This window comes from Balaenoptera borealis (genome assembly GCF_965194805.1).
Source record: "Balaenoptera borealis genome assembly, chromosome: 20".
NCBI classification, from domain to species: domain Eukaryota; kingdom Metazoa; phylum Chordata; class Mammalia; order Artiodactyla; family Balaenopteridae; genus Balaenoptera; species Balaenoptera borealis.
In genome coordinates, this window is record NC_138879.1 from 35,497,197 (window position 1) to 35,525,093 (window position 27,897).

At 39.0% G+C, this 27,897-nt stretch overlaps 2 protein-coding genes across 2 annotated transcripts in view; both read left to right on the forward strand.

Moving 5' to 3' along the window:
- Window positions 1-27,897, forward strand: part of OR4D1 (olfactory receptor family 4 subfamily D member 1) — a 94,356-nt gene that overhangs the window by 46,964 nt on the left and 19,495 nt on the right. The window lies entirely within an intron of this gene.
- Window positions 15,006-26,784, forward strand: LOC309618391 (olfactory receptor 4D2-like). The gene has a single exon (XM_082372093.1). The coding sequence runs from the start codon at window positions 24,714-24,716 to the stop codon at window positions 25,683-25,685; it is 972 nt and encodes a 323-aa protein (XP_082228219.1). The 5' UTR covers window positions 15,006-24,713; the 3' UTR covers window positions 25,686-26,784.

A 27,897-nucleotide genomic window follows, 5' to 3' on the forward strand; every position in this document is an offset into this window, starting at 1 on the left:
TTTACAATAGCATCCAAAAGAATAAAATACGTAGGAAAGATTTAACCAAAAAGATGAAAGACTTATGTACTGAAAACTACAAAACATTGCTGAAAGAAATTAATGAAGACCTGGGCTTCCCTGGCGGCACACTGGTTAAGGATCCACCGGCCAATGCAGGGGACATGGGTTTGAGCCCTGGTCCGGGAAGATCTCACATGCCGCGAAGCAACTAAGCCCGTGCGCCACAACTACTGAGCCTGTGCTCTAGAGCCTGCGAGGCACAACTACTGAGCCCATGCACAACAGCTATTGAAGCCCACGCACCTAGAGCCCATGCTCTGAAACAAAGAGAAGCCACCACAATGAGAAGCCCACGCACCACAACGAAGAGTAGCCCCCGCTCACTGCAACTAAAGAAAGCCCACATTCAGCAACGAAGACCCAAAGCAGCCAAAAATAAAATAAATAAATTAAAAAAAAAAGAAATTAATGAAGACCTAAATAAATGAAAGGACATCCTGTGTTCATAGATTGGAAGGCTTAATGTTGTTAAGATGGCAATACTCCCCAAAGTGATCTATAGATTCAGTACAATCCCTATCAAAATTTCAAATATCTTTTTTGCAGAAATGGAATAGCCAATCCTCAAATTCATGTGCACTTACAAGGGGTCCCAAACAGCCAAAACAACTTTGAAAAGGAAAAACAAAGTTGAAGGACTCACACTTCCTAATTTCAAAACTTACTATAAAGCTACAGTTAACCGAAACAGTGTTGTGTCAGAATAAGGATAAACTTATAGAGCAGTGGAATAGAATTGAGTGTCCAGAAATTAACCAAAGCATCTATGGTCAATTGATTTGTTTTATAATGGTGCCAAGACCATTCAATGGAGAAAGAATAGTCTCTTCAAAAAATGGGACAACTGGATAACCACATGCAAAACAGTAAAGTTGGGCCCCTACTTCACTCTCTATATAAAAATGAATTCAACATGAATCAACTACCTAAATATAAGAGCTAAAAAACTATATAACTCTTAGAAGAAGTAAATCTTCCTGAGCTCAAATTTGGCAACAGATTTTTAAAATTTGACACCAAAAGCACGAGCAAAAAATGAAAAAATAAATATATTAGACTTCATAAAAATAAAAAACCTTTGTGCATCAAAGCACTTATCAAGAATGTGAAAAGACAACCTACAGAGTAGGAGAAAATATCTGTAAATCACACATCTTATAAGAGTTTAATATCCAGAATTTGAAAAGAACTCAAAACTCAACAACAAAAAGACAGCTCAATTTAAAAATGGACAAAGGACTTGAATAGACTTTTCTCCCAAGAAGATATACAAATGGCCAACAATGAAAAGACGTTCAATACCACTGATCATTAAGGAAATGCAAATCAAAACCACAATAAGACACCACTTTACTCCTACAAAGGTGGCTAAAATAAAAAGACAGATTATAAGTGTTGACAATGATATGGAGAAATCATCACTGCTCATACACTACTGGTGGGAATATAAAATAGTGCAGCCACTGGCAGTTCTTTAAAAGGTTAAACATAGAGTTACCATGAGCCAGTACTTCTACTCCTAGGTATATACCCAAGATAAGTGAAAACATATGTCCATACAAAAACTTGTGTACAGATGTTATAGCAGCATTATTCATAATAACCAAAAAAGCAGAAACAACCCAAATGTCCAAGAACTGATTACTGGATAAACGAAAGTGGTATCCATGCAATAGAATATTATTTGGTCATAAAAAGGAATGAAGTACATGCTACAATATGGATGAAACTTGAAAACATTATGCTAAGTGAAAGAAGCAAGACATAAAAGACAACATATCATATGATTCCATTTATATGAAATGTCCAGAATAGGTAAATACATAGGAACAAAAAGTAGATTAGTGGTTGCCCGGGACCGAGGAGAGAACAGAATGGGTAGTGACTGCTGAAGTGTACAAAGTTTCATTTTGGAGTGATGAAAATATTTTGGAGTCAATGGTGATGGTTACACAAGTTTGTGAATATACTAAAACCCACTGAACTGTGCATTTTAAAATGGTGAATTTTATGGTATGTGAATTCTATCTTGAGAGTAAACTTAGTTGATTTATATTGAGAAATTCACTCTGGCTGAAAGGACAGCAGATCAGAGGCTGGGGTGAGAGATACCTAAACAGTTGTACATGTGAAAAATGTTTCAGAGTTTACTCTCTAGAGGGTGTGACCTGGACCAGGTCCTAGGACCTAGCTCACTTTTTCACTGACTGGTGGTAGGAGAGGGTGGAGGCCTTGCGCTGCCCATGGTGCTGACCTCAGGGAATTCGGTTCTTGTAAACCTCCCTGGGAATTTATTTCCTTTAAGCACTCTTATCCTTCTTCATCTTGGTCCTATGATCAGAGCCCCTGAAGTATTTTGTCCTAAGACAGTTTCTCAATGATAATGTACATCTGATGTAATAGTTCACATACTTTTTAATAATTCCCATTGCTCTTGCCCTCAGCAGCCTGAGCCCAGGTTTATTTCACGAATTAAGCTTGAGTTTTGTCCCCCGAGGAATGTTCCTCCCCTTAAGACCAATCCTATATGTGTTCCTGGTCTGAGAGAGGCCAAGAGAAAAATGGAGCTGCAGGAGAAGGCTGGCCTGGATGATGGGAAGCTCTAAGTCCCCTTGGCCTCTTTGGGCTGGAGGTGGGTGATGGCTCCAGGGTCCTTCCCACGGACAAGTCAGCCTTGAGAAGGTTCTTGCCAAAGCCCATTGTAACACAAGCATGGGGTGGAGGGAAGCTATGGGGAAGTCTTTGGGAAGAATGCTGGGGAATGGAATTTGAGGAACAGTTGATTTTATCTGGAACTAAGACTTTTGTCTCTACTGGTGTATGTGTTGGGTGGAATTTAGGACAGAGAGTGGGAGGGAGAGCAGTATATAGATGCGAATGGTTTCTCCTCCACCTCCCACACATGTACTACAGCTTCTTCCCACACCTAAGAGAAAACAAACCAGGGCTTTCTCTCTCCCTTCCCACCCTCTAATGTTTCCCTTTTAATCCTTTTTTCTCCCTCCTCCTCCTGCTTGATGCCTCTCCCACTCACTTCAGGTTTTTATTCCTTCTCTGTTGCTATTCCTCCATGTTTTCCTTTCTCTTAAATCTTGTGTTTAATAAAAACTCTTAATGTTTCCAAGATGACCACAGAGTAGATTCACCCTCATTTTTGGAACCACTTATATCTCCTCCCCTCCTCTCTTTGTCCTGTGTAAACTAATTTCCTGAGAGCAAGACAGATGGGAGAGAGGACTGAGTAATAACAGAAAAGGGTCTGGAATCCTTGCCTTACCCCACACATGTCCATGTCCCTCCTTCATGTCTCTTTATTTTCTTTCCCTCTAAATCTATTCTCTAGGCATGCAGGTGAAACAATCATTTCCAAAAATAATTTATGAGTCTGTAGAAAGAATTCTGGCCATGCTAAGCTGATGCTTCTAGGATTGTAAACCTGGTGTTGCTGGGAACTAGGATGCCTGGATGCCCTTTAAGGTCCCTTAAACTGAACCCCTCTGTTCAGTGGCTACTCTCTCTCCTCACCTCTCACAGAGGTCTGCCCATCTCTCCACCCACTATCAAGCAATCAAGCATTCATTTGGGGACCATCTATGAGAAAGGTTTTGTGTGCCTAAGAACTGTATGGCACGCAATATGTCAGATTTGCACTGAAATTACAAACACATGTAAGGTGACAGAACCATCCTTATGGAAAAATACCAGTACATGGCAATATATGGAAGAGCTAATTACTCTCGGGAATTGAAGGAGAGGTAAAATTCAGATAGGTGAACGGGATGGGAAGGCAATCTAGGTGGGGCACTAGCCTGATGAAAGGCACTGAAGCCTGAGGAACCAAGGAGGAGATCAGTTTGTTTGAAGCCAAGGATTCTTAGAGGGGAGCAAATAAGAAGAGAATAACAGTTAGGAGTGCAGATTCTGGGGCTAATCAGAATCTGGTTCAGAGTCCCAGCTCTGCTACTCATTCTCTGTGTGACCTGGGGCAAATTATTTAACCCTTTTAAGCCTCAGTTTACTTATCTGTAAAGTGGGGATAATAGTACTTACTATACTTTATAAGCATGAGAATAATATATGAGAATTAAACAGGATAATGCTTATAAAATGCTTAGCATAGTGCCTAGCACATAATAAACACACAGTAAATGTTAACAATCATTACCACTACTGCTACAATGAATGTTTACTACTTCTACTACTATTAAGTGGCAGGTGGGTCTGGAAGGAAAGGTAGGAGCCAGTTTGTGTGGAAACCCTTGAAAATCCATCTGAAAACCCTGAATTTTTTCCTGTAGACAATGAAGAACCATGGAAATTTTTTGAAAAAACTTTGAAGGAGAGGGAAAATATTTTTTAGGAAGTTGACTTACGTATAACGTTGCACAGGGTGCATCTCTGACTGATAAAAGCGTATAAAAGCGTGTAATTGTCAACATAATGGGGGTAAAGAAAAAAAGTAGAGATAATCAAGCTATGCCGTTGGCATTTTAGGAATCAATGGTCAGGTGGGAGAGTTGAAAATGAAGGGTTAGTTGTCAGGGGCTTTCTCAGAGAGGCCAAACCATGCTTTTGAAGCTGCTGCCTACCCAGTCTGACCTTGACACCATGTAGAGGAGCAAAGACACAAAGCCAGACTAAAGCGTATTACCCTTTGTAGGGGTTGCTTTGACAATCCCCCAGGAAGTGCTGTTCTGCTCTTGCCTGTCTCAGGGCTTCCTGCCCTACTGTGCTAGGATAAACCTATTTTAACGCTGTTTCATCACATCATTTCCCTCCAAAAGTCTTCCAGGGGTCTCAATGGCCCATGGGGACGCTTTTCCAATGCTACTATTCTGAGAGTAGATGCAGCCTGAATAAACAATAAAGGGCATCTTCCCGGAACATCATTTTTACACAAATATTTGAGGATAAATGTGAGTTTTAGATGAGATAAACCTGGTAATATTTTGAGTACTGTAATATCTCACAGATACTTTTAGAGAGAATTGTTTTATATTTGTCTACAGAAGTTGATAGAAATCTTTTTACATATATTCTTTCAGTTCCCTTGTAAGAAGAACTTCGGTGCATTTGATGCTGCCCTTCCCATATTTCAGGTGGGGATCTTTCTATGTTCTATCATCTTCGCAGGGTGGGGCCTCAGGGCAAAATTTCCTGAACGATTAGAGAAAACAATTCTGGAAAAGTGTAATCTGAGGGAATGGATTTTTTTTTAAAACATCTTTATTGGAGTATAATTGCTTTACAAGGTGTGTCAGTTTCTGCTTTATAACAAAGTGAATCAGCTATATGTATACATATATCCCCATATCCCCTCCTTCTTGTGTCTCCCTCCCACTCTCCCTATCCCACCCCTCTAGGTGGTCACAAAGCACCGAGCTGATCTTCCTGTGCTATGTGGCTGCTTCCCGCTATCTATCTATTTTATGTTTGGTAGTGTATATATGTCCATGCCACTCTCTCACTTTGTCACAACTTACCCTTCCCCCTCCCCATATCCTCAAGTCCATTCTCTAGTAGGTCTGTGTCTTTATTCCCGTCTTGCCCCTAGGTTCTTCATGACCTTTTGTTTTTCTTAGATTCCATATACATGTGTTAGCATACGGTATTTGTTTTTCTCTTTCTGACTTACTTCACTCTGTATGACAGACTCTAGGTCCATCCACCTCACTACAAATAACTCCATTTCATTTCTTTTTATGGCTGAGTAATATTCCATTGTATATATGTGCCACATCTTCTTTATCCATTCATCTGCCGATGGACACTTAGGTTGCTTCCATGTCCTGGGTATTGTAAATAGAGCTGCAATGAACATTTTGGTACATGACCTTTTTTGAATTATGGTTTTCTAAGGGTATATGCCCAGTAGTGGGATTGCTGGGTCGTATGGTAGTTCTATTTTTAGTTTTTTAAGGAACCTCCATACTGTTCTCCATAGTGGCTGTATCAATTTACATTCCCACCAACCGTGGAAGAGGGTTCCCTTTTCTCCACACTCTCTCCAGCATTTATTGTTTGTAGATTTTTTGATGAGGGCCATTCTGACCAGTGTGAGATGATATCTCATTGTAGTTTTGATTTGCATTTCTCTAATGATTAGTGATGTTGAGCATTCTTTCATGCGTTTGTTGGCAATCTGTATATCTTCTTTGGAGAAATGTCTATTTAGGTCTTCTGCCCATTTTTGGATTGGGTTGTTTGTTTTTTTGATATTGAGCTGCATGTGCTGCTTGTAAATTTTGGAGATTAATCCTTTGTCAGTTGTTTCATTTGCAAATATTTTCTCCCATTCTGAGGGTTGTCTTCTGGTCTTGTTTATGGTTTCCTTTGCTGTGCAAAGGTTTTAATTTTCATTAGGTCTCATTTGTTTATTTTTGTTTTTATTTCCATTTCTCTAGGAGGTGGGTCAAAAAGGATCTTGCTGTGACTTATGTCATAGAGCGTTCTGCCTATGTTCTCCTCTAAGAGTTTTATAGTGTCTGGCCTTACATTTAGGTCTTTAATCCATTTTGAGTTTATTTTTGTGTATGGTGTTAGGGAGTGTTCTAATTTCACACTTTTACATGTACCTGTCCAGTTTTCCCAGCACCACTTATTGAAGAGGTTGTCTTTTCTCCACTGTATATTCTTGTGAGGGAATGGATTTTAACACCAAAGAACTCAGTTTATTTTTCAAGTGGATGTCTTCTAGAACTTTAACTTACTGAACTAAAGAACCATGTTTCTTCCTTGTCATATATATTTTCGATATCAACAACCAAACTTTAATGAAATATCATTTATGCTTCACCAGCATTATTTCTAGGTCAATTCAGTGATGATTCAACAAAATGAACAGCTCATTTAAAAGGATGCATACTATTACTATAGAGGAAAGAAGTATGTAATATTGAAGAACATTCACTTTTTAATCACATGAATACAAACCTTACCACGTGTGAGTTTGGTAATGTCCACTATGTCCCTACTCTCTCTGATAGAAATCTCTCAAATATAAAATGTGAAGAGTCTCTACTTCCCTGTGTCATTATAAAGACAAAATAGGATCACACCTGCAAAGCCCTTGACAAAATTGAACATGTTATGAAAACTCAATAAATGGAAACTATTAATTATTGTGGACTCTTCTATTTCTTCTATTGTTAGATTTTAGATTATTTCCTATTTTTTCTAGAAATAACTGAACTATACATCTGTTTTCATAAGTGCTTGTTTACATTTTATAGTATATTTACAGGCTCAAGTTCCTGAAGTCACAATACATATTTTTAAAATTCAGACATAGGTTAATAAGTTGCATTCTAGATAAATTATATTAATTTATACTTTTACCACCAGGGTGTGAGAAGGCCTATCTCAATAATCCTTTACAAGTGGATTTTTAAAGCTGATTTGAATTTGAATTTAAATTTCTTTCATTACTAGAGAATATGCATTATTTATTTTTAATGTATCAGTCAATGATACTTCACCTTTTGTCTTTGTCCTTTGTCCTTTTTCTCGTAGAGTGTTATTTATAAATACATATTTTTAAATGTTCTTGACAATTGTGATTTCCAGTTTGTATTTATTAATCGAATATCATTTACTGGTTACGTAGAGGTTTTCTTGCCTTTTCGGATGTCTGAGGTCTTCTTTCAGCGTTCAATAGCTGTTCTGTGTGAATCGTTCCACTTGTAGATGTATATTCAATGTTTTTGTGGGAGAAGGTGAACTCCACATCCTACTCCTCTGCCATCTTGATCCCCCTCCCTCCCCTATTCTATATTTTCTTTAACACCTTGGTCTTACAAAGTTTTACAAGCCACAATACTTAAATTTTAAGCCTCCCAAAGATTGTCTAGAGATACGTGTTTAATAGAAAATTCACATAAGTTTTAAAATATAAAACATGAGAGTTCAAGGAGATTTTGCATTTGTCCTGGGCTGCTTTGAGTTACCCCTGCAGATGGCCCCATGGCAACAAATGCCATTCAAGAAGTATTTATGTGGAAAGGTTTCAGAAGCTCTAATCATCCCAGTTTCACTACAGCCAAAATCATCTGCTTGTTTTTCTTCACATTTCCCTCTGAATTTGTACATGACAATTTCTTCTAATACACATCTCTCTTTCTTCAGCAATGAAACATAGGCAGCCCCTCAAATGTTCACTGAAAAGAAGTCTCTATTTGTTTATCTAAAATCATTAATCTCTATATCCTCTCAAGATTTGACTCAACCCAAAATTTATTAACCCTATAAAGGTTTTAGAGGAAAAATTAAAAATAAATTGTTCATATGTGGCTTAAATTAAGAATGTTCCCTATTCTTGAAGAGTATAGTGGGACAATAACAGTCTTTGAAGCCATGGGACTCATATCCCAGCTCTTCCTCCTCTTGGTTGTGTTCTTTTTGGAGACCATTGAACCTCAACCTTTTTAGCTGTAAAATTTACATAATATTCACCTCACAGTGTGGTGTGGATCAATGAGGTAAATGTAAAACACCCAGCACAGCACTTAGCACATAGTAGGTGTTCAATTAATGTTAGTTTCTTCACATGTTCCCATTTACCATTTTTAAAAATTCCATCAATATTTTAAAATTAAGCATCTGTTTCCTTAGGATCTGAACAATCAGGTCAAGTAATGCTCTTCAGTTATTTTGTTGATATGATTAGTGAAAGCAGCTCTCTTAAAAGTTGTTGAAGGGGGACTTCCCTGGTGGACCAGTGGTTAAGACTCTTGCTCCCAATGCAGGGGGCCGGGGTTCAATCCCTGGTTCAATCCCTGGTCAGGGAACTAGATCCCTCATGCCACAACTAAAAGAGCCTGCATGCTGCAACTAAAAAGATCCTGCATGACGCAACGAAGATCTCGCATGTGGCAACGAAGGTCCCGCGTGCTGCAACTAAGACCTGGTGCAGCCAAATGAATGAATAAATAAATAAATATTTTTTAAAAAGTTGTTGAGGGAAGGCTGTGAGTCATTCCAGTAATAGTAGATTAATTATGGTCCAGAGAATACTTCAATTCTTCTCAGGCTCATTAATCTCTTGATCTTGCCATTCCACCTGTACTTATAATCAAGCTTGGGGATGATTTAAGTGTAAGGAGAGAAAGACCTCAGTAAACCTTGCCTATGAAATTTACTTCACATATGATCCATTAAAAGTGGTGTATCAGTTAGGGTTTCACCAGAGAAACAGGACCAGTATGATATGGAAATGTTGGGGAGAAGAAATTTTCCTCTACCCTTGCAGGTTCTTCTCACTGGTCTAAGAATGAAAATGACATGAGACAGATTAACATGAGAAAATCAGAGTTTAAGAACATGTAAACATGGGAGAGACCCAGGCAAACTGAGTAACTCACTAAAATGGCTGGAACTTTCACCTTAAATACCATCTTCAACTAAAGACATAGGTATTTGAGGTACGTGTGTGGAACTGCAAAAGAGGAAGAAAATTGACATGGAGATGGAAAAGCAAATGTTTGGTAAATTAATACTTGCTGGGCCATGTAGAGACAATGGAACACAGAGTGGACACTATCTAGGCCCTGTCCCCCTACACATACACACCTAGCCCACATTCTTTGCAGGTGTCTCTGGTGATAGTTCCATTCTGGGAACAGGTTCTCTATCTAAATTCTTTTTGCACCTAAAGGGGAAGGTCAAAGTTTCTTCCTGAGTCTTTTGGGCCTTGATTGTTTTCACCTCAAAATAATCCACATGTCAAGGAGACAGAGAGAGAGAGAGAGATTTTTTGTAAGGAATTCTTTATCGGATTGTGAGACTGGATAGGTAAGTATGAAATCTGTAGGGCAGGCCAACAGGAAGGGCAGGCTGGAACTCTTAGGCATGAAACTGCAGTCCAGAATTTCACCTTCTTCAACGAAACTTCAGTTCTGCTCTTAAGCCCTTTTAACTTATTGAGTAGAGGCACATTCAGATTAGCTAGGATAATCTCCTTTACTTAAAATTTTTACTTATAAAAAAATATAAAATAGGGCTTCCCTGGTGGTGCAGTGGTTGAGAATCCACCTGCCAATGCAGGGGACACATGTTCGATCCCTGGTCTGGGAAGATCCCACATGCCGCGGAGCACCTAAGCCCGTGAGCCACAACTACTGAGCCTGCATGCCACAACTACTGAAGCCCGCATGCCTAGAGCCCGTGCAACAAGAGAAGCCAACGCGATAAGAAGCCCACACACCACAGCGAAGAGTAGTCCCCACCCACCGCAACTAGAGAAAGCCTGCGCACAGCAATGAAGACCCAACACAGCCAAAAATAAATAAATAAAATAAATAAATTTTAAAAATAAATAAATGAAAAATAAAACTGATTATAGAATCAACTGCATCTACAAAATACCTTCTCAGCAACACCTAGATTAATGTTTACATAACTGAGAACTATAGACTAGTCAAGTTATCACATAAAACTGACCATCACAAGGGGACAATTATTAATCATCAGTGATGCTGAGCTCCCTCAATGAGGATGTAAATGAAGTTCCTTTTATATGTATCCTGCATCCATTTAACAATTTGAAGTTAAGTCTGAAAAATATGTATTTTCTTAGATGTATGGTACATAGAGAAATCATTTTCTCAGCTCAGTGTCCATAATTGGGTCTTTAGAATAATTCCTCCATTCTGGCCATTCTGGGCTTTCAAAATCATTATGTTGACTAGTGGATGCAGTGAGCAAATGAGGTCTGGTGGACAGTTTACAGACTCAAATGTGCCCTGACAGGGGAATATATAAACTGGAACATATCAGGTTTCTTTTATTGAAAGGTAAATCAGAAACAAAATCACCCATATTACAGTCAGTGAGATGGACAAGTCCTGTCCCCTCACCCAGAATCAATCCAGGGTACTTTTTCAAGTGACTCAATTTTAAAGTATTCTAAAGCTCTAAATAAGTAGTTTTCCCCCCATAGCTAACATACTCAATAGTGAAAAACTGAAAGCATTTCCTCTAAGATCAGGAACAAGACAAGGATATCCACTCTCACCTCTTTCATTCAGCATAATTTTGCAAGTCCTAGACACAGCAATCAGACAAGAAAATGAAATAAGAGGAATCCAAATTTGAAAGGAAGAAGTGAAAGTGTCACTCTTTGCAGATGACGTGATGCTGTACATAGAAAATCCTAAAGACACCACCAGAAAACTATCAGAGCTCATCAATGAATTTGGTAAAATTGCAGCATACAAAATTAATATACAGAAATCTCTTGCATTTCTTTAAACTAACAACAAACTATCAGAAAGAGAAATTAAGGAAACAATCCCATTTAACTATCACATCAAAAGGAATAAAATACCTAGGAATAAACCTACCTAAGAAGGTAAAAACATGTACTTGGAAAACTGTAAGACACTGATGAAAGAAATTGAAGATGACAGAAACAGATGGAAAGATATTCCATGTTCTTAGACTGGAAGAATCAATATTGTTAAAATTACCATACTACCTAAGGCAATCTATAGACTCTGGCAATCCCTATCAAAATACCAATGGCATTTTTCACTGACCTAGAACAAATAATTTAAAATTTTTATGGAAACACAAAAGACCCCAAATAGCCAAAACAATTTTGAGGAAGAAGAATGAAACAGGAAGAATCATGCTCCCTGACTTCAGACTACACTATGAAGTTACAGTAATCAAAACAGTATGGCACTGGCATGAAAACCAACACATAAATCGATGGAACAGAATAGAGAGCCTAGAAATAAACTCATGCACTTATGGTCAATTACTCTACAACAAAGGAGGCAAGAATATACAATGGAGAAAAGACAGTCTCTTCAATAAGTGGTGCTGGGAAAACTGGACAGCTGTATGAAATTAGAACATTCTGTAACACCACACTCAAAAGTAAACTCAAAATGGATTATAGACCTAAATGTACAACTAAATATTATAAAACTCCTAGAGGAAACATAGAACACTCTTTGACATAAATTGCCACAATATATATATTTTTGGATCTGTTTCCTAAAGTAAAGGAAACAAAAGCAAAAATAAACAAATGGGCCCTGATTAAATTTAACAACTTTTGCATAGCAAAGGAAACCATCAACAAAATGAAGACAACCTAGTGAATGAGAGGAAATATTTTCAAATTATAGGACCAATAAGGGATTTATAACCAACATATATAAACAGTTCATACAACTGAACATCAAAAAAACAAAAAACCCAATTTAAAAAATGGGCAGAAGAATTGAATAGACATTTTTCCAGGAGAAACACAGATAGCCAACAGGCATGTGAAAAGATGCTCTACACTGCTAATCATCAGGGAAATTCAAATGAAAACCACAATGAGATATCACCTCACACCTGTCAGAATGGCTATCATCAAAAAGAACACAAATAACAAATGTTGGCAAGGATGTGGAGAAAAGGGAACTTGTACACTGTTGGTGGGAATGTAGACTGGTGCAGCCACAGTATAGAGGTTTCTGAAAAAATTAAAAATAGAACTACCATATGACCCAGCAATTCCATTTCTCAGTATATACCCCCCAAAACCAAAAACACTAATGTGAAAGATACATGCACCCCAATGTTCATAGCAGCATTATGTACAATTGCAAAGATATGGAAACAACCAAAGTATCCATCAACAGATGAATGGATAAAGAAGATGTGGGAGATATATATATATATATATATATATATATATATATATATATACACCAATGTATACATATATACAGTGGAATACTACTCAGCCATAAAAAAGAATGAAAATCTGCCATTTGCAGCAACATGAATGGGCTTGGAGAGCATCCTGCTAAATGAAATAACTCAGACAGAGAAAGACAAATATCATATGATATCACTTATATGTGGAATCTAAAAAATACAACAAACTTGTGAAAAAACAATAAAGAAGCAGACTCACAGTTATAGAGTACAAATGCAGTTACCAATGGGAAGAGGCAAGGGAGAGGGGTAATATAAGGGTAGGGTATTTAAGAGGTACAAACTATCAGGTATAATAGTTATACCTAATATAAATATATATATTTTAGATATAAAATAAACTACAAGGGGGGCAGAGTCAAGGTGGCAGAGTAGGAGTATGTGGAGTTTGTGCATCCTCACAAGTAGGGAACCTAACATATGCTGGTGGGGACCCTCAACACCAAGGGGATGGGAGGAACCCCTGAGCTACTGAGTAGGACATGGGGTGGGGGAACAAGAGGGGAAGAGAAGTGAAGGCAGGATGGGATTGGTGCCCCTGAGGGGCAGCTGGGGGAGGGGAGGAGTTCCCATGTCTGGAGAGGCCCACTCACCGTGAGGAGATCAACGGGGATGGGGAGAGACCCTCGGGAGTTTGGAGGATTGGAGGGGAATGCAGCTAGTGTTTTCCCTGCCCACTCGGGCTCTGGGGAGCCTGCTGGGGTTTTGGGTCTGGTCCTTCACCCTCTGAGGCCTCCTCCAGCCGTGTGGGTCCTGGTGGTGTGGGAGAAAGGTGGGGAGGAAGAGTAGAGGCGAATGGGGAGGGACCCCCAGGGATTGGACGATGGGGTGGGGAAATGTGGTTACTGTTTTCCTCACCGACTCAGGCTCTGGCAAGCCTGCTGAGGTCCCAGGCCTGATCCTCTGCGTTCCTAGGCTGGAGGCACTCTGGGCCCCTCTCTGGCCGGCTAAGCCTAAGCCTCACTCCGCCAGCCCTCCAGAGCCTTTTCCAGCCCTGTGGGTCCTGAGCCTAGACTCCATCACTGCCTAAGCCACGGTCCCACACAGCCAAGGCCTTTTTCTGGCCTTTTTTTTTTTTTTTTTTTTTTGCTATTGTAGCTCTGTTTTACCTTCCAGTTGTTGTTTCATTTATATTTTTATTTTTTCTAATATATTTGTTAGTTTTCTAATATTATTTTTTATTCTTTGTTATTGTCTGCTCCTTTTTTTTTTTTTTTTTTTTTTTTTTGCCATGCCTTGTGGCTTGCAGGATCTTGGTTCACAAGCAGGGGGTTGGGCCTGAGCTCATGTGGTGGGAACACCAAGTCCAAATCACTGGACTAACAGAAAGCCTCAGACCCCAGGGAATATTAATTGGAGTGAGGTCTCCCAGAGGTCCTCATCTTGGCACCAAGACCCAGCTCTACCCAACTGCCTGCAAACTCCAGTGCTGGAAGCCTCAGGCCAAACAACCAGTAAGACAGGAACACAGTTCCACACATCAAAAAAAATGAGATGACAAAAAATATGTTACAGACGAAGGAACAGGGTAAAAACCTACAAGACCAAATAAATGAAGATGAAATAGGCAACCTACCTGAAAAAGAATTCAGAGTAATGATAGTAAAGATGATTCAAAATCTCAGAACTAGAATAGAGGCACAGATTGAGGAAATACAAGAAATGTTAACAAAGATCTAGAAGAACTAAAAAACAACAGAGATGAACAACACAAAAACTAAAATGACAAATATGCTAGAAGGAATCAATAACAGAATAACTGAGGCAGAAGAATGAATAAGTGAGCTGGAAGATAGAAAGGTGGAAATAACTGTCAAGGAGCAGAATAAAAAAAAAAAGAATGAAAAGAATTGAGGACAGTCTCAGGGACATCTGGGACAGCACTAAATGCAACAACATTAGAATTATAGGAAGAAGAAGAAGAGAAAAAGAAAGGGTCTGAGAAAATATTTGAAGAGATTATAGTTGAAAACTTCCCTAACATGGGAAAGGAAATAGCCACCCAAGTCCAGGAAGTGCAGAGTCCCATACAGGATAAACCACAGGAGAGACACACCAAAACACATATTAATCAAACTAACAAAAATTAAATTCAAAGAAAACATATTAAAAGCAGCAAGGGAAAAGCAACAAATAACATACAAAGGAATCTCTACAAGGTTATCAGCTGATTTATCAGTAGAAATTCTGCAGGCCAGAAGAGGGTGGCAGGATGTATTTAAAGTGATGAATGGGAAAAAACTTCAACCAAGATTACTCTACCCAGCAAGGATCTCATTCAGATTCAACAGAGAAATCAAAAACTTTACAGACAAGCAAAAGCTAAGAGAATTCAGCACCACCAAACCAGCTCTTCAACAAATGCTGAAGGAACATCTCTAGGCAGGAAACACAAGAGAAGAAAAAGACCCACAAAAACAAACCCAGAGCAATTAAGAAAATGGTAATAGGAACATACATGTCTATAATTACCTTAAATGTAAGTGCATTAAATGCTCCAACCAAAAGACACAGACTGGCTGAATGGATACAAAAACAAGACCTGTATATATGCTGTCTACAAGAGACCCGCTTCAGACCTAGGGAAACATACAGACTGAAAGTGAGGGTATGGAAAAAGATATTCCATGCAAATGGAAATCAAAAGGAAGCTGGAGTAGCAATACTCATATCAGATAAAATAGACTTTAAAATAAAGACTGTTGGACTTCCCTGGTGGTGCAGAGACTGAGAATCTGCCTGCCAATGCAGGAGACATGGGTTTGATCCCTGGTCTGGGAAGATCTAACATGCTGCGGAGCAACTAAGCTTGTGTGCCACAACTACTGAGCCTGTGCTGTAGAGCCTGTGAGCCAAAACTGCTGAGCCCATGTGCCATAACTACTGAAGCCCGCACACCTAGAGCCCATGCTCAACAACAAGAGAAGCCTGCACACTGCAACGAAGAGTAGCCCCCACTCACCGCAACTAGAGAAAGACGGCATGCAACAGCAAAGACCCAACACAGCCACAAATAAATAAATAAATAATAAATAAATAAATAAATAAATAAATAAAGACTCTTACAGAGATAAGGAAGGACACTACATAATGATCAAGGGATCCATTCCAAGAAGAGATTGAAAAATTGTAAATATTTATGCACCCAACATACGAGCACCTCAATCCATAAGGCAAATGCTGACACCCATAAAAGGGGAAATCGACCATAGCAAAATAATAGTGGGGGACTTTAACTCCCCACTTACACCAATGGACAGATCATCCAGACAGAAATAAATAAGGAAACACAAGCTTTTTAATTAATTAATTTATTTTTGGCTACTTTGGGTCTTTGTTGCTGCACACGGGCGTTCTCTAGTTGCAGCGAGTGGGGCCTACACTTTGTTGTGGTGCGTGGGCATCTCATTGCTGTGGCTTCTCTTGTTGCAGAGCATGAGCTCTAGGCCTGCAGGCTTCAGTAGTTGTGGTAAGTGGGCTCAGTGATTGTGGCTCACAGGCTTTAGAATGCAGGCTCATTAGCTGTGGCACATGGGTTTAGTTGCTCTGTAGCATGTGGGATCTTCCCAGACCAGGGCTGAAACCCATGTCCCCTGCATTGGCAGGTGGATTCCTAACCACTGCACCACCAGGGAAGTCCCAGGAAACACAAGCTTTACATGACACAATAGACCAGATGGATTTACTGGATACTTATAAAACATTTCACCTGAAAGCATCTGAATACACTTCCTTCTCAAGTGCACATGAAATATTCTCCAGGATAGATCACACCTTGGGTCACAAAGCAACCCCCGGAAAATTTAAGAAAATTGAAATCATATCAAGCATCTTTTCTGACCATGCTATGAGATTAGAAATCAATTACAGGAAAAAACCTGTAAAAACACAAACACGGGAGGCTAAACAGTGCACTGCTAAATAACCAGATCACTGACGATATCAGAGAGGAAATAAAAAAATACCTAGAAACAAATGACAACAAAAACACGACGACCCAAAACCTATGGGATGCAGCAAAATCAGTTCTAAAAGGGAAGTTCATAGCAATTCAATATCACTTCAAGAAACAAGAAAAATCTCAAATAAACAATCTAAACTCACAGCTAAAGCAACTAGAGAAAGAAGAACAAAGAAAACCCAAAGTCAGTAGAAGGAAAGAAATCATAAAGGTCAGAGCAGAAATAAATGAAATAGAAACAAAGGAAACAATAGCAAAGATCAGTAAAACTAAAAGTTGGTTATTTGAGAAGATAAACAAAATTGATAAACATTTAGCCAGATTCCAAGAAAAGAAGGGAGAGAACTCAAATCAATAAAATTAGAAATGAAAAAGGAGAAATTACAACTGACGCTGCAGAAATATAAAGGATCATAAGAGACTACCAAAAGCAACTACATGCCAATAAAATGGACAACCTCAGAGAAATGGACAAATTCTTGGAAAGGTACAATTTTCCAAAATTGAACCAGGAAGAATTAGAAAATATAAACAGACAAATCACAAGTAATGAAATTGAAACTGTAATTAAAAATCTTCCAACAAACAAAAGCCCAGGACCAGATGGCTTCACAGGTGAATTCTATCAAACATTTAGAGAAGAGCTAACAGCTATCCTTCTCAACCTCTTCCAAAAAATTGCAGAGGGAGGAACACTGCTAAATTTATTCTACAAGGCCACCATCACCCTGATACCAAAACCAGACAAAGATATCACAAAAAAAGAAAATTACAGACCAATTCACTGATGAACATGGATGCAAAGATCCTCAACAAAATACTAGCAAACAGAATCCAACAAAACATTAAAAGGATCATACACCATGATCAAGTGGGATTTATCCCAGGAATGCAAGGATTTTTCAGCATATGCAAAACAATCAATGTGATACACCCTATTAACAAATTAAAGAATAAAAACCATATGATCATCTCAAAAGATGCAGAAAAAGCTTTTGACAAAAGTTAACACCCATTTGTGATAAAAGCTCTCCAGAAAATGGGCATAGAGGGAACCTATCTCGACATAATAAAGGCCATATACAACAAACCCACAGCAATGGTGAAATGGTGAAAAACTGAAAACATTTCCTCTAAGATCAGGAACAATACAGGGATGTCCACTCTCGCCACTCTCATTCAACATAGTTTTGGAAGTCCTAGCCATGTCTAAGACTTCTTTTCAGAGAATAAAAAGAAATAAAAGGAATGCAAATTGGAAAAGAAGAAGTAAAACTGTCACTGTTCACAGATGACATGATACTATACATACAAAATCCTAAAGATGCCACCAGAAAACTACTAGAACTTATCAATGAATTTGGTAAAGTTGCAGGATACAAAATTAATGCACAGAAATCTCTTGCATTACTATACACTAACAACAAAGATCAGAAAGCAAAATTAAGGAAACAATCCCATTTACCATTGCAACAAAAAGAATAAAATACCTAGGAATAAACCTACCTAAGGAGACAAAAGACCTGTATGCTTAAAACTATAAGACACTGATGAAAGAAATTAAAGATGATACAAACAGATGGAGAGATATACCATGTTCTTGGATTGGAAGAATCAATATTGTGAAAATGGTTATACTATCCAAAGCAACCTACAGATTCAATGCAATACCTATCAAACTACCAATGGCATTTTTTACAGAACTAGAACAAAAAATCTTAAAATTTGTATGGAGACACAAAAGACCCTGAATAGCCAAAGCAACATTGAGGGAAAAAAACGGAGCTGGAGGAATCAGACGCCCCAACTTCAAACTACACTACAAAGCTACAGTAATCAAGACAGTATGGTACTGGCACAAAAACAGAAATATAGATCAATGGAACAGGATAGAAAGCCCAGAGATAAACCCATGCACCTATGGTCAACTAATCTATGACAAAGGAGGCAAGGATATACAATGGAGAAAAGACAGTCTCTTCCATGAGTGTTGCTGGGAAAGCTGGACAGCTACATGTAAAAGAATGAAATTAGAACACACCCTAACACCATACACAAAAATAAACTCAAAATGGATTCCAGACCTAAATGTAAGACTGGACACTATAAAACTGTTAGAGGAAAACATAGGAAGAACACTCTTTGACATAAATCACAGCAAGATCTTCTTTGATCCACCTCCTAGTAATGGAAATAAAAACAAAAATAAACAAATGGGACCTAATGAAACTTAAAAGCTTTTGCACAGTAAAGGAAACTACAAACAAGATGAAAAGACAACCCTAAGAATGGGAGAAAATATTTGCAAACGAATTAACGGACAAAGGATTAATCTCCAAAATATATAAACAGCTCAATATTAAAAAAACAAACATCCCAATCAAAAAATGGGCAGAAGACCTAAATAGACATTTCTCCAAAGAAAGCATACAGATGGCCAAGAAGCACATGAAAAGCTCCTCAACATCACTAATTATTAGAGAAATGCAAATCAAAACTACAATGAGGTATCACCTCACACCCATGAGGTTAGAATGGGCATCATCAGAAAATCTACAAACAACAAATGCTGGAGAGGGTGTGGAGAAAAGGGAACCCTCTTGCACTGTTGGTGGGAATGTAAATTGATACAGCCACTATGGAGAACAGTATGGAGGTTCCTTAAAAAACTAAAAATCGAATTACCATATGACCCAGCAATCCCACTACTGGGCATATACCCTGAGAAAATCATAATTCAAAAAGACACATGCAAACCAATGTTCATTGCAGCACTATTTACAATAGCCAGGTCATAGAAGCAACCTAAATGCCCATCGACAGACGAATGGATAAAGAAGATGTGGTACATATATACAATGGAATATTACTTAGCCATAAAAAGGAACGTAATTGGGTCATTTGTAGAGACGTGGATGGATCTAAAGACTGTCATACAGAGTGAAGTAAGTCAGAAAGAGAAAAACAAATATTGTATATTAACACATATATGTGGAACCTAGAAAAATGGTACAGATGAACCAGTTTGCAGGGCAGAAATTGAGACTCAGATGTAGAGAACAAATGTATGGACACCAAGGGGGGAAAGTATAACTAAATATAACTAAATACATTTATAAAAAAAAAAATGGGCAGAAGACCTAAATAGACATCTCTCCATAGAAGACATACAGATGGCCAAGAAGCTCATGAAAAGATGCTCAACATCACTAATTATTAGAGAAATGCAATTAAAAACTACTACAATGACGTGTCACCTCACAGTGGTCAGAATGGCTATCATTGGGCTTCCCTGGTGGTGCAGTGGTTGAGAATCAGCCTGCTAATGCAGGGGACATGGGTTCGAGCCCTGGTCTGGGAAGATCCCACATGCCACGGAGCAACTGGGCCCGTGAGCCACAACTACTGAGCCTGCGCGTCTGGAGCCTGTGCTCCGCAACAAGAGAGGCCGCGATAGTGAAGAGGCCCGCACACTGCGATGAAGAGTGGCCCCCGCTTGCCACAACTAGAGAAAGCCCTCGCACAGAAACGAAGACCCAACACAGCCAAAAATAAATATAAAAATAAATAAATAAATAAATAAAAGATTACTATTAAAAAAAAAAGAATGGGAAGCTAACTTTAAAAAAAAAAAAAAGAATGGCCATCATCAAAATATCTACAAACAATAAATGCTGGAGAGGGTGTGGAGAAAAGGGAGCCCTCTTGCACTGTTGGTGGGAATGTGAATTGATATAGCCATGTGGAGAACAGTATTTTTAGGTTCTTAAAAAACGAAAAATAGAACTACCATATGACCCAGCAATCCCACTACCGGATATATACCCTGAGAAAACCATAATTCAAAAGGACTGTACCCCAATGTCCACTGCAGCACTGTTTACAATAGCCAGGACATGGAAACAACCTAAATGTCCAACGACAGAGGAATGGATAAAGAAGATGTGGTACATATATACAATGGAATATGACCCAGCCATAAAAAGGAATGAAATTGGGTCATTTGCAGAGATGTGGATGGACTTCGAGTCTGTCATACAGAGTGCAGTAAGTCAGAAAGAGAAAAACAAATACCGTATATTAATGCATACATACGGAATCTAGAAAAATGGTACAGATGAACCTATTTCCAGGGCAGGAATAGAGTCACAGACGTAGAGAATGGATATGTGGACACAGTGGGGGAAGGGGAAGGTGGGACGAATTGGGAGATTAGGATTGACATATATACACTACCATGTGTAAAATAGATAGCTAGTGAGAAACTGTTACAAAGCATAGGAAGCTCAGCTTGGGGCTCTGTGATGATCTAGATGGGTGGGATGAGGGATTGGGTGGGAGGGAGGTCCAAGAGGGAAGGGATATATGTATACATATAGCTGATTCATTTCATTGTACAGCAGAAACTAACACAACATTGTAAAGCAATTGTACTCCAATAAAAAAATGAAATAAAATAAACTACAAGGATATATTGTACAACACAGGGAATATAGCCAATTTTTTATAATAACTGTAAATGGAGTATAACCTTTAAAAATTGTCAGTCAGTATATTGTACACCTGTAACTTATATAATATAGTACAGCAACTATAAGTCAATTTTTAAAAAATAACTTAAAAAAATCTATATCTCTTGTATGTGGAAGAGCTTCACATTATATTCTTATCTGCCACAGGCAGATACTTTATTTTGCCAAGTATAAACATTTGCAATGAAAGAATTCAGACCAATCTGGAAATCCTATGCAGATCAGAGAGCTCTGTGTAAGAAGTCAGACAGTTTTTACAGCACATCAAGGTTACAATGCCAATTAATTCCAGTTTTGAGCAATTCCTCATAATGGGATATATATGGGTTTCCTGTACCAATTCTTGTGTTAGAGGTGATAAGAATTCACATGTAAAGAATGTTGGCATTTTATAGATGATGTAGTAGACTTGGGACAGTTGGTTAATCAATATTGGGACTTTGGTTGGCAAAATAAAGGACACGGTTTACAGGGCAGTAAGTTTCCACTGTAGTCTACAAACATTTTCCCACCTATGAATTTCCCAAAGTGAAGATCAATTAGGCTTAAAAGTAGAAGAAAGGACAAAGAGAAGAAGGAGGAGAAGAAGAAGGAAAGAAATCAAGCCAGTTATCTGGACGATTCCAGGAGAGAGAGAATAGTCCCTGTGCTGATGAGCAAGTCCGTGATGCTCAAAGTGTGGTCCCCAGAACAGGGGCATCAGTATCATCTGAGAACTTGTTACAAATGCAAATTCTTGGCCTTACCATTGACCAACTGAATGAGAAAGCCTGGGGTTGGGGCACACTAATTTGTCTTTTAACAAGTTCTCCAGGTGATTGTCTCAAGGGTAAGAATCACTGGTCTAAGAAATGGGTTCTTCCAAAACTCCCAGAGAGTCTGTTTCTTTTGAAGAGACTCTTGTCCTTTTAGATGTTGGCCTGAGAATTCTACATTCTACAAATCTATAAAATTATATTGTCCTTGGTCCTTTTGGCCCCCAAGGAATAACTCTTAATAATTATGTGTTTTTGAGACATTTTGAAACTTTTTAACAACTCCCATTGCTCCTTTGCCCCCAGTGGTAATCAACCCAGCCCTGCTTCCTGAGCTGAGTCCAGTAAGTTCTCCCCAGGGATATACCCTCTTCCCCAAGGGTCACACCCATTGTTGTATAGGTGATGTATGGGCAGTGGCTGGGAAGCTAAAGCTGCAGAAAAGGATTTCCAAGAAGATGGAAGACCTGAAGGCTCTCTCCCATTCTGGGCTGAAGAAAGGTGAGAGACCAGAGTTTCCTCACCTATAGATAGAGCAGCTGTAAGAGGCATCCAGAAACACTTGCTGGACGTGGAGATAATAAACAAGTGACATAGGCTTGATAGTAGTAATTCTTACGTGTGAGGAGAGCCTCAGAAAGTAATGCATGGAAAACGAGGTGTTGAAAACAGATTCCTCAAGTTGCATGTGCAAAACCAGTCTTTTTACAACCAAGTGAAAGCTTGGTTCTGTGATTTAGAGGGAGGACGCTAAGAGTAAAGGATAAGGGAATACAACACAAAATTCTCCACATGGATCACATAATTACCTATTAATACATTATGTTCACAAGCATTTTTTGAGCAACTGCTAAATCAGACTTAATATAGGTGCTGGGGCTACTAAGTCGTTGAATTGAAAATCTAGTTAAAAGGGACAATAGAAAAAAATGATAAATACTATAACAGAGGTACTTATAAAAACATTATTGGAACCCAGAGAAATAAGGGATTAATTCTGCGTGGGAGAAATGGAGAAGGAGTCACAGAGAAGGTGGTATCTGAGGACTTCTAGGTTGAGAAGGTAGTAGAAGGTATTTCAGGAAACAGAATTCATTCCCAAAGCTACAGAAATAACCAAGCATATGGCATATGTGAGAGGTTATGAATTCCTTGAACAGCAATCAGTTCCTGGATAACAGGGATACTGATTAGAAAGGTAGATAGAGTCTACATTTTACAGTTCGGTATGACATACTGAGAGGGGGTTGCACATATGGAAGTATGTTTTTCAACCCTGAATTAATCTACAAAGCATGTTAGGCAGCTTCTAAGAGTTTGAGTTTTAAGCTGTGGGCCCTTGATAGTCATTAAAAGATCATAATGAGGGAGGAAGACGATCAGATATGAGTTTAGAAAGGTCTCTCTGACAGTGGTATAGAAGATGGACTGGCGTGGAAGCAGATGGAAGCAGAAGGATGCGATTAAAATGACCTCTGATGGACAATAGATTGCAGGAGGCAGGTGGGGGGGGAGTGAGACAAAGCAGGGGAGTGTGGGGGCCACTTAACCCTCACCTGTCACCTCTGTCTCTCACCCTCTGTGTCCTTCTTCACCTTTGTTCCCATTCCCTTCCCCGCCCACCCCACCTTTCCATTCCCCTTCCTTCCTCCCCCTTTCTCTTAATCTGCCCTCTTTATTCCTTTGTCTATTCTATTTCTCTTGTTTCAACATCTTCCTTTGTCTTCTATCCTTGTATTCAGTAACATCTTCTAAAATTCTTGTTCCGTTCAGAAGAGCTCTTCCAGTCCCCTTCATACAATAGCCCTCACTCATTTCTTAATCCAGAGAATCTCTCTCCCCCTTCTCTTGTCTCAGCACTCACACCATATATCCCATTACCTCATCCAGTAAGAGACCACCTACATCAATGAGGGAGGCACTCCCTATAGTTGTTCACCCACACAGCAGTCAACACCACGTGTTTTTGAGTATTGACTGTCAGCAAAGATGAGCACTGCAGGGCAGAAATAAATTATAAGATACATATTTATATCTCTGGGAACTTAGAGTTGAATTATGGAGGGAAAACCTAGAAATGTTAATGAACCATGAAAAGTTCATTAACATTATGATGTGTTCATTGTTGCATGAAAAATGATTGGTACAAAAAAGTATTAGAGACTGGAAAAGGGAGGGTATCTTTAGAGCAGGAGACTACACAGAGGAGAGTGATTACCATTTATTATTCCAGACACTGTTCTAGGAACCTTACGTGTTATTTAATTCCCTAGGCAATTTCTATAAAGGAAACATTCTTCTTAGAGATGTGGAAACTAAGACCCAGATTAAGTAACTTACTCAAGGTCAAATTCAAGGAAATAGAAGCTCTGAAATTTGACTCTCGTTTGTTGGATTCTAAGTTGTCTCCCCATCACTATATTACACTGAATCATTGAAAGGCAGGCTCTATGTGTCTCTGGATGGCTTTAAGATATCGCTTGAATGTGTATTCCAGCACTGACTAGTGAAATCTCCAAAGACAAGGCCATTTAATCAGCACCTGGTATTATGATCTGCACATGAAGATGTCCATCATCTGGACTTGGACAATTGCTTTGAGCCACTGAGCACTAGAAGGGCACATAGTAACTTCATGCATCTCTGTCTATGATGTGTTTTCTTTAGGTGTATAGAGAAGACACCATGGAATCAGGGAACCTCACATGGGTATCAGAATTTGTCTTCCTGGGGCTCTCACAGACTCAGGAGCTCCAGCTCTTCTTGTTTCTGATATTCCTGTTTGTCTACACCACCACTCTCACAGGAAACCTCCTCGTCATGGTCACAGTGATCTCTGATTCCCGGCTCCAGACACCCATGTATTTTCTGTTCCAAAACCTGGCTATCTTAGACCTCTGTTTCTCCTCAGTCACTTCCCTAAAGATGCTTGTGGACTTCCTCGCTGAGAAGATCATCTCCTACCAGGGCTGCATGGCCCAGGTCTTCTTCTTCCACTTTCTGGGAGGTGCCATGGTCTTCTTCCTCTCAATGACAGCCTATGACCACCTTGCTGCCATCTCCCAGCCCCTCCACTATGTCACCATCATGAACACTCAGCTCTGTGTGGGGCTGGTGGTGACAGCCTGGATGGTAGGTTTTGTTCATTCCATTTCCCAACTGGCTCTGATGCTTCCACTGCCTTTCTGTGGCCCCAACATCTTAGGTAACTTTTACTGTGATGTTCCACAAGTACTGAGACTTGCCTGCACAGACACTTCTGTCTTAGAGTTCCTCATGATCTGCAACAGTGGGATGCTCGATGTCATCTTGTTCCTCCTCCTCCTGATCTCCTACTCAGTCTTCCTGGTGATGCTGAGGTCCCACTCAGGGAAGATAAGGAGGAAGGCAGCTTCCACTTGCACCACCCACATCATCGCCGTGCCTATGGTCTTCATTCCAAGCATTTACCATTATGCCTGGCCCTTCACCTCCTTCTCCATGGACAAGGCTGTGTCCATCAGCCACAGGATCATGACCCCCATGCTCAACCCCATGATCTACACCCTGAGGAACCAGGAGATGCAGGCAGCAGTGAAGAGATTAGGGAGGCACTGGGTGGTTTGTAAAAGGGGTGACAATGGGTCACTTTTCTTTGGCTTTGTTTTCCATTTATAAGGTGGAGAGAGAGTATCTGCCCTCTTCATACCCGTGGATGTGTTGTGAGGGTCATTGTAGAAGTGAATGAGTTTGAAACTAAACAACTTACTCAGATTTTTAGAAAAAAGGAAAATATCCTTTTTTTGTGGTGGATGATTTGAACACTCCTAGGACAAGATGTGTTGTCATGGAAACATTCTGGAAAGCCATACCCTCCTTTCTGCCTTCTTGGTGGACAGTTTCCTCTTAAGATGTCAGCATTTCCCCAGAAGAGTAGTTCTGTTTTCTGTATTTTGACCTATTTTCCCAGTACCCCATTTTGGTGTGAATCTGGATTGTTGGAAACTGCACGGAATTCAGAGTATTAATCCTTAAATTAGAGACCCTAACCCAACACTTACCAAACAGATGACCTTGAATGAGACACCTGGCCTCTCTTGAACTTGTAACTTCTTCCTCAACAAACTTGCTGAAATTAATATCTGACCCCAAGCCTCCCAGGTGTATTATAAAAGTCAAACCCCCAAAATTGTGAGAAAACATTGAGTGAACCATATAACTATATTTTATTTTATTTTCAAATTGGAAATTATCATGAATATTCAGATTTTTTTGCTGTACATTTTAATATAGTATAATAATTATTACAAGCAAAAGATTATGTGTAAAATGCATGTAAGTTATAAAACACTATATTGTATGAACACTCATGTACACACTACTCAGTTCAAGAACCATATGGCACCAACAGCTTATACCTGCCTGTAGGTACTCTCCATCACATCACTTCTCTCCAGATGAAACTATGTTCTTGAATTTTGTGTTTATCATTTCATTGCTTATAAAAATAATTTCATCACATTTTTACATAATCAGTGTATTATTTTGTTTTGCTTTTTTTGAACTTTATAAACATATCAGACTGTACTTAATATTCTGGGGGTGTTTTTCACTCAACATTATGTTTCTAAACACCCGTATTGCTCTGTTTGACTGTGGTTCATTCATTTGCACTGCTATATTATATTCCATTGTGAGAATAAGTTATTGAGGTTGTTCCCAGTTTTTGCTCTAGCAAACAGTGCTCTTTTGGATATTTTCCTGCTTGTCTCCAGTTGTTATGCATGGGTCATTACCTTGAAGTGGAATTACTGAGTCATGAGATCTTCAAAGACTTACCTTTACAAAATAGTGCCAAATTGTTTTCCAAAGTTGTACCACATTACATGTTCATCAGCAGCGTTGAAGTGTTCCTACTGATTCACATCCTCCTAACAGTTGTTATTGTCAGAAATCTTCATTTTTGCCGGTTTATGGGTAAAAAATGATATTTCACTGTAGTCAATTTGCATTCCTCTAACATTTCTTTCCATATTTTTTATTGCATTCAGGTTTCCCATGAATGCCTTTTGTTCACTTTTCTACTGACTTTTTCTAGTTAATGTAGGAGTTCTTACATAATTTGCTGATCTATTGTCAGCTATATTTATTACAATACCTTCTCCTAGTTTGTGGTTTGTCTTCTTTATTTTTGGTGTTAGTGTTCATGTAGTCAGGTATATCAATCTTTTATTTTGGTATTAGCTCTTACTGAGATCTAATTTTTAAAAATTGCTTTTTATCCAGAGGACAAAAAGATATTCTGCTACATATAATAGTTCTTTTTTTAAATATAAAGTTTATTTATTTACTTATTTTTATTTGGGCTGCATTGGGTTTTCTTTGCTGTGTGTGGGCTTTCTCTGGTTGCAGCAAGGGGGGCTACTCTTCGTTGCAGTTCATGGGCTTCTCAGTGCAGTGGCTTCTCTTATTGCAGAGCACGGGCTCTAGGCGCGCGGGCTTCAGTAGTTGTGGCATGCGGGCTCTAGAGCACAGGCTCAGTAGTTGTGGTGCACGGGCTTAGTTGCTCCGCGGCACTTGGGATCTTCCTGGGCCAGGGCTCGAACCCATGTCCCCTGCATTGGCAGGCGGATTCTTAACCACTGCACCACCAGGGAAGCCCCATATAATAGTTCTTCTATTTTAACTTTTTAAAAAATTTAACTTTAAACACCTTTTTAACTTTTTGAAAAATCTCAAACTTACACTAAAGTTGCAAGCATAGTATAAACGACTTTTTTTCCCCTGATGGTTTGAGGAAACTGGGTAAGTTGCCAACCTGATACCCACCTTAATATTTGTGTGTATTTTCTACAAAGACATTCCCTACAATACTGCCATACAGTCACTA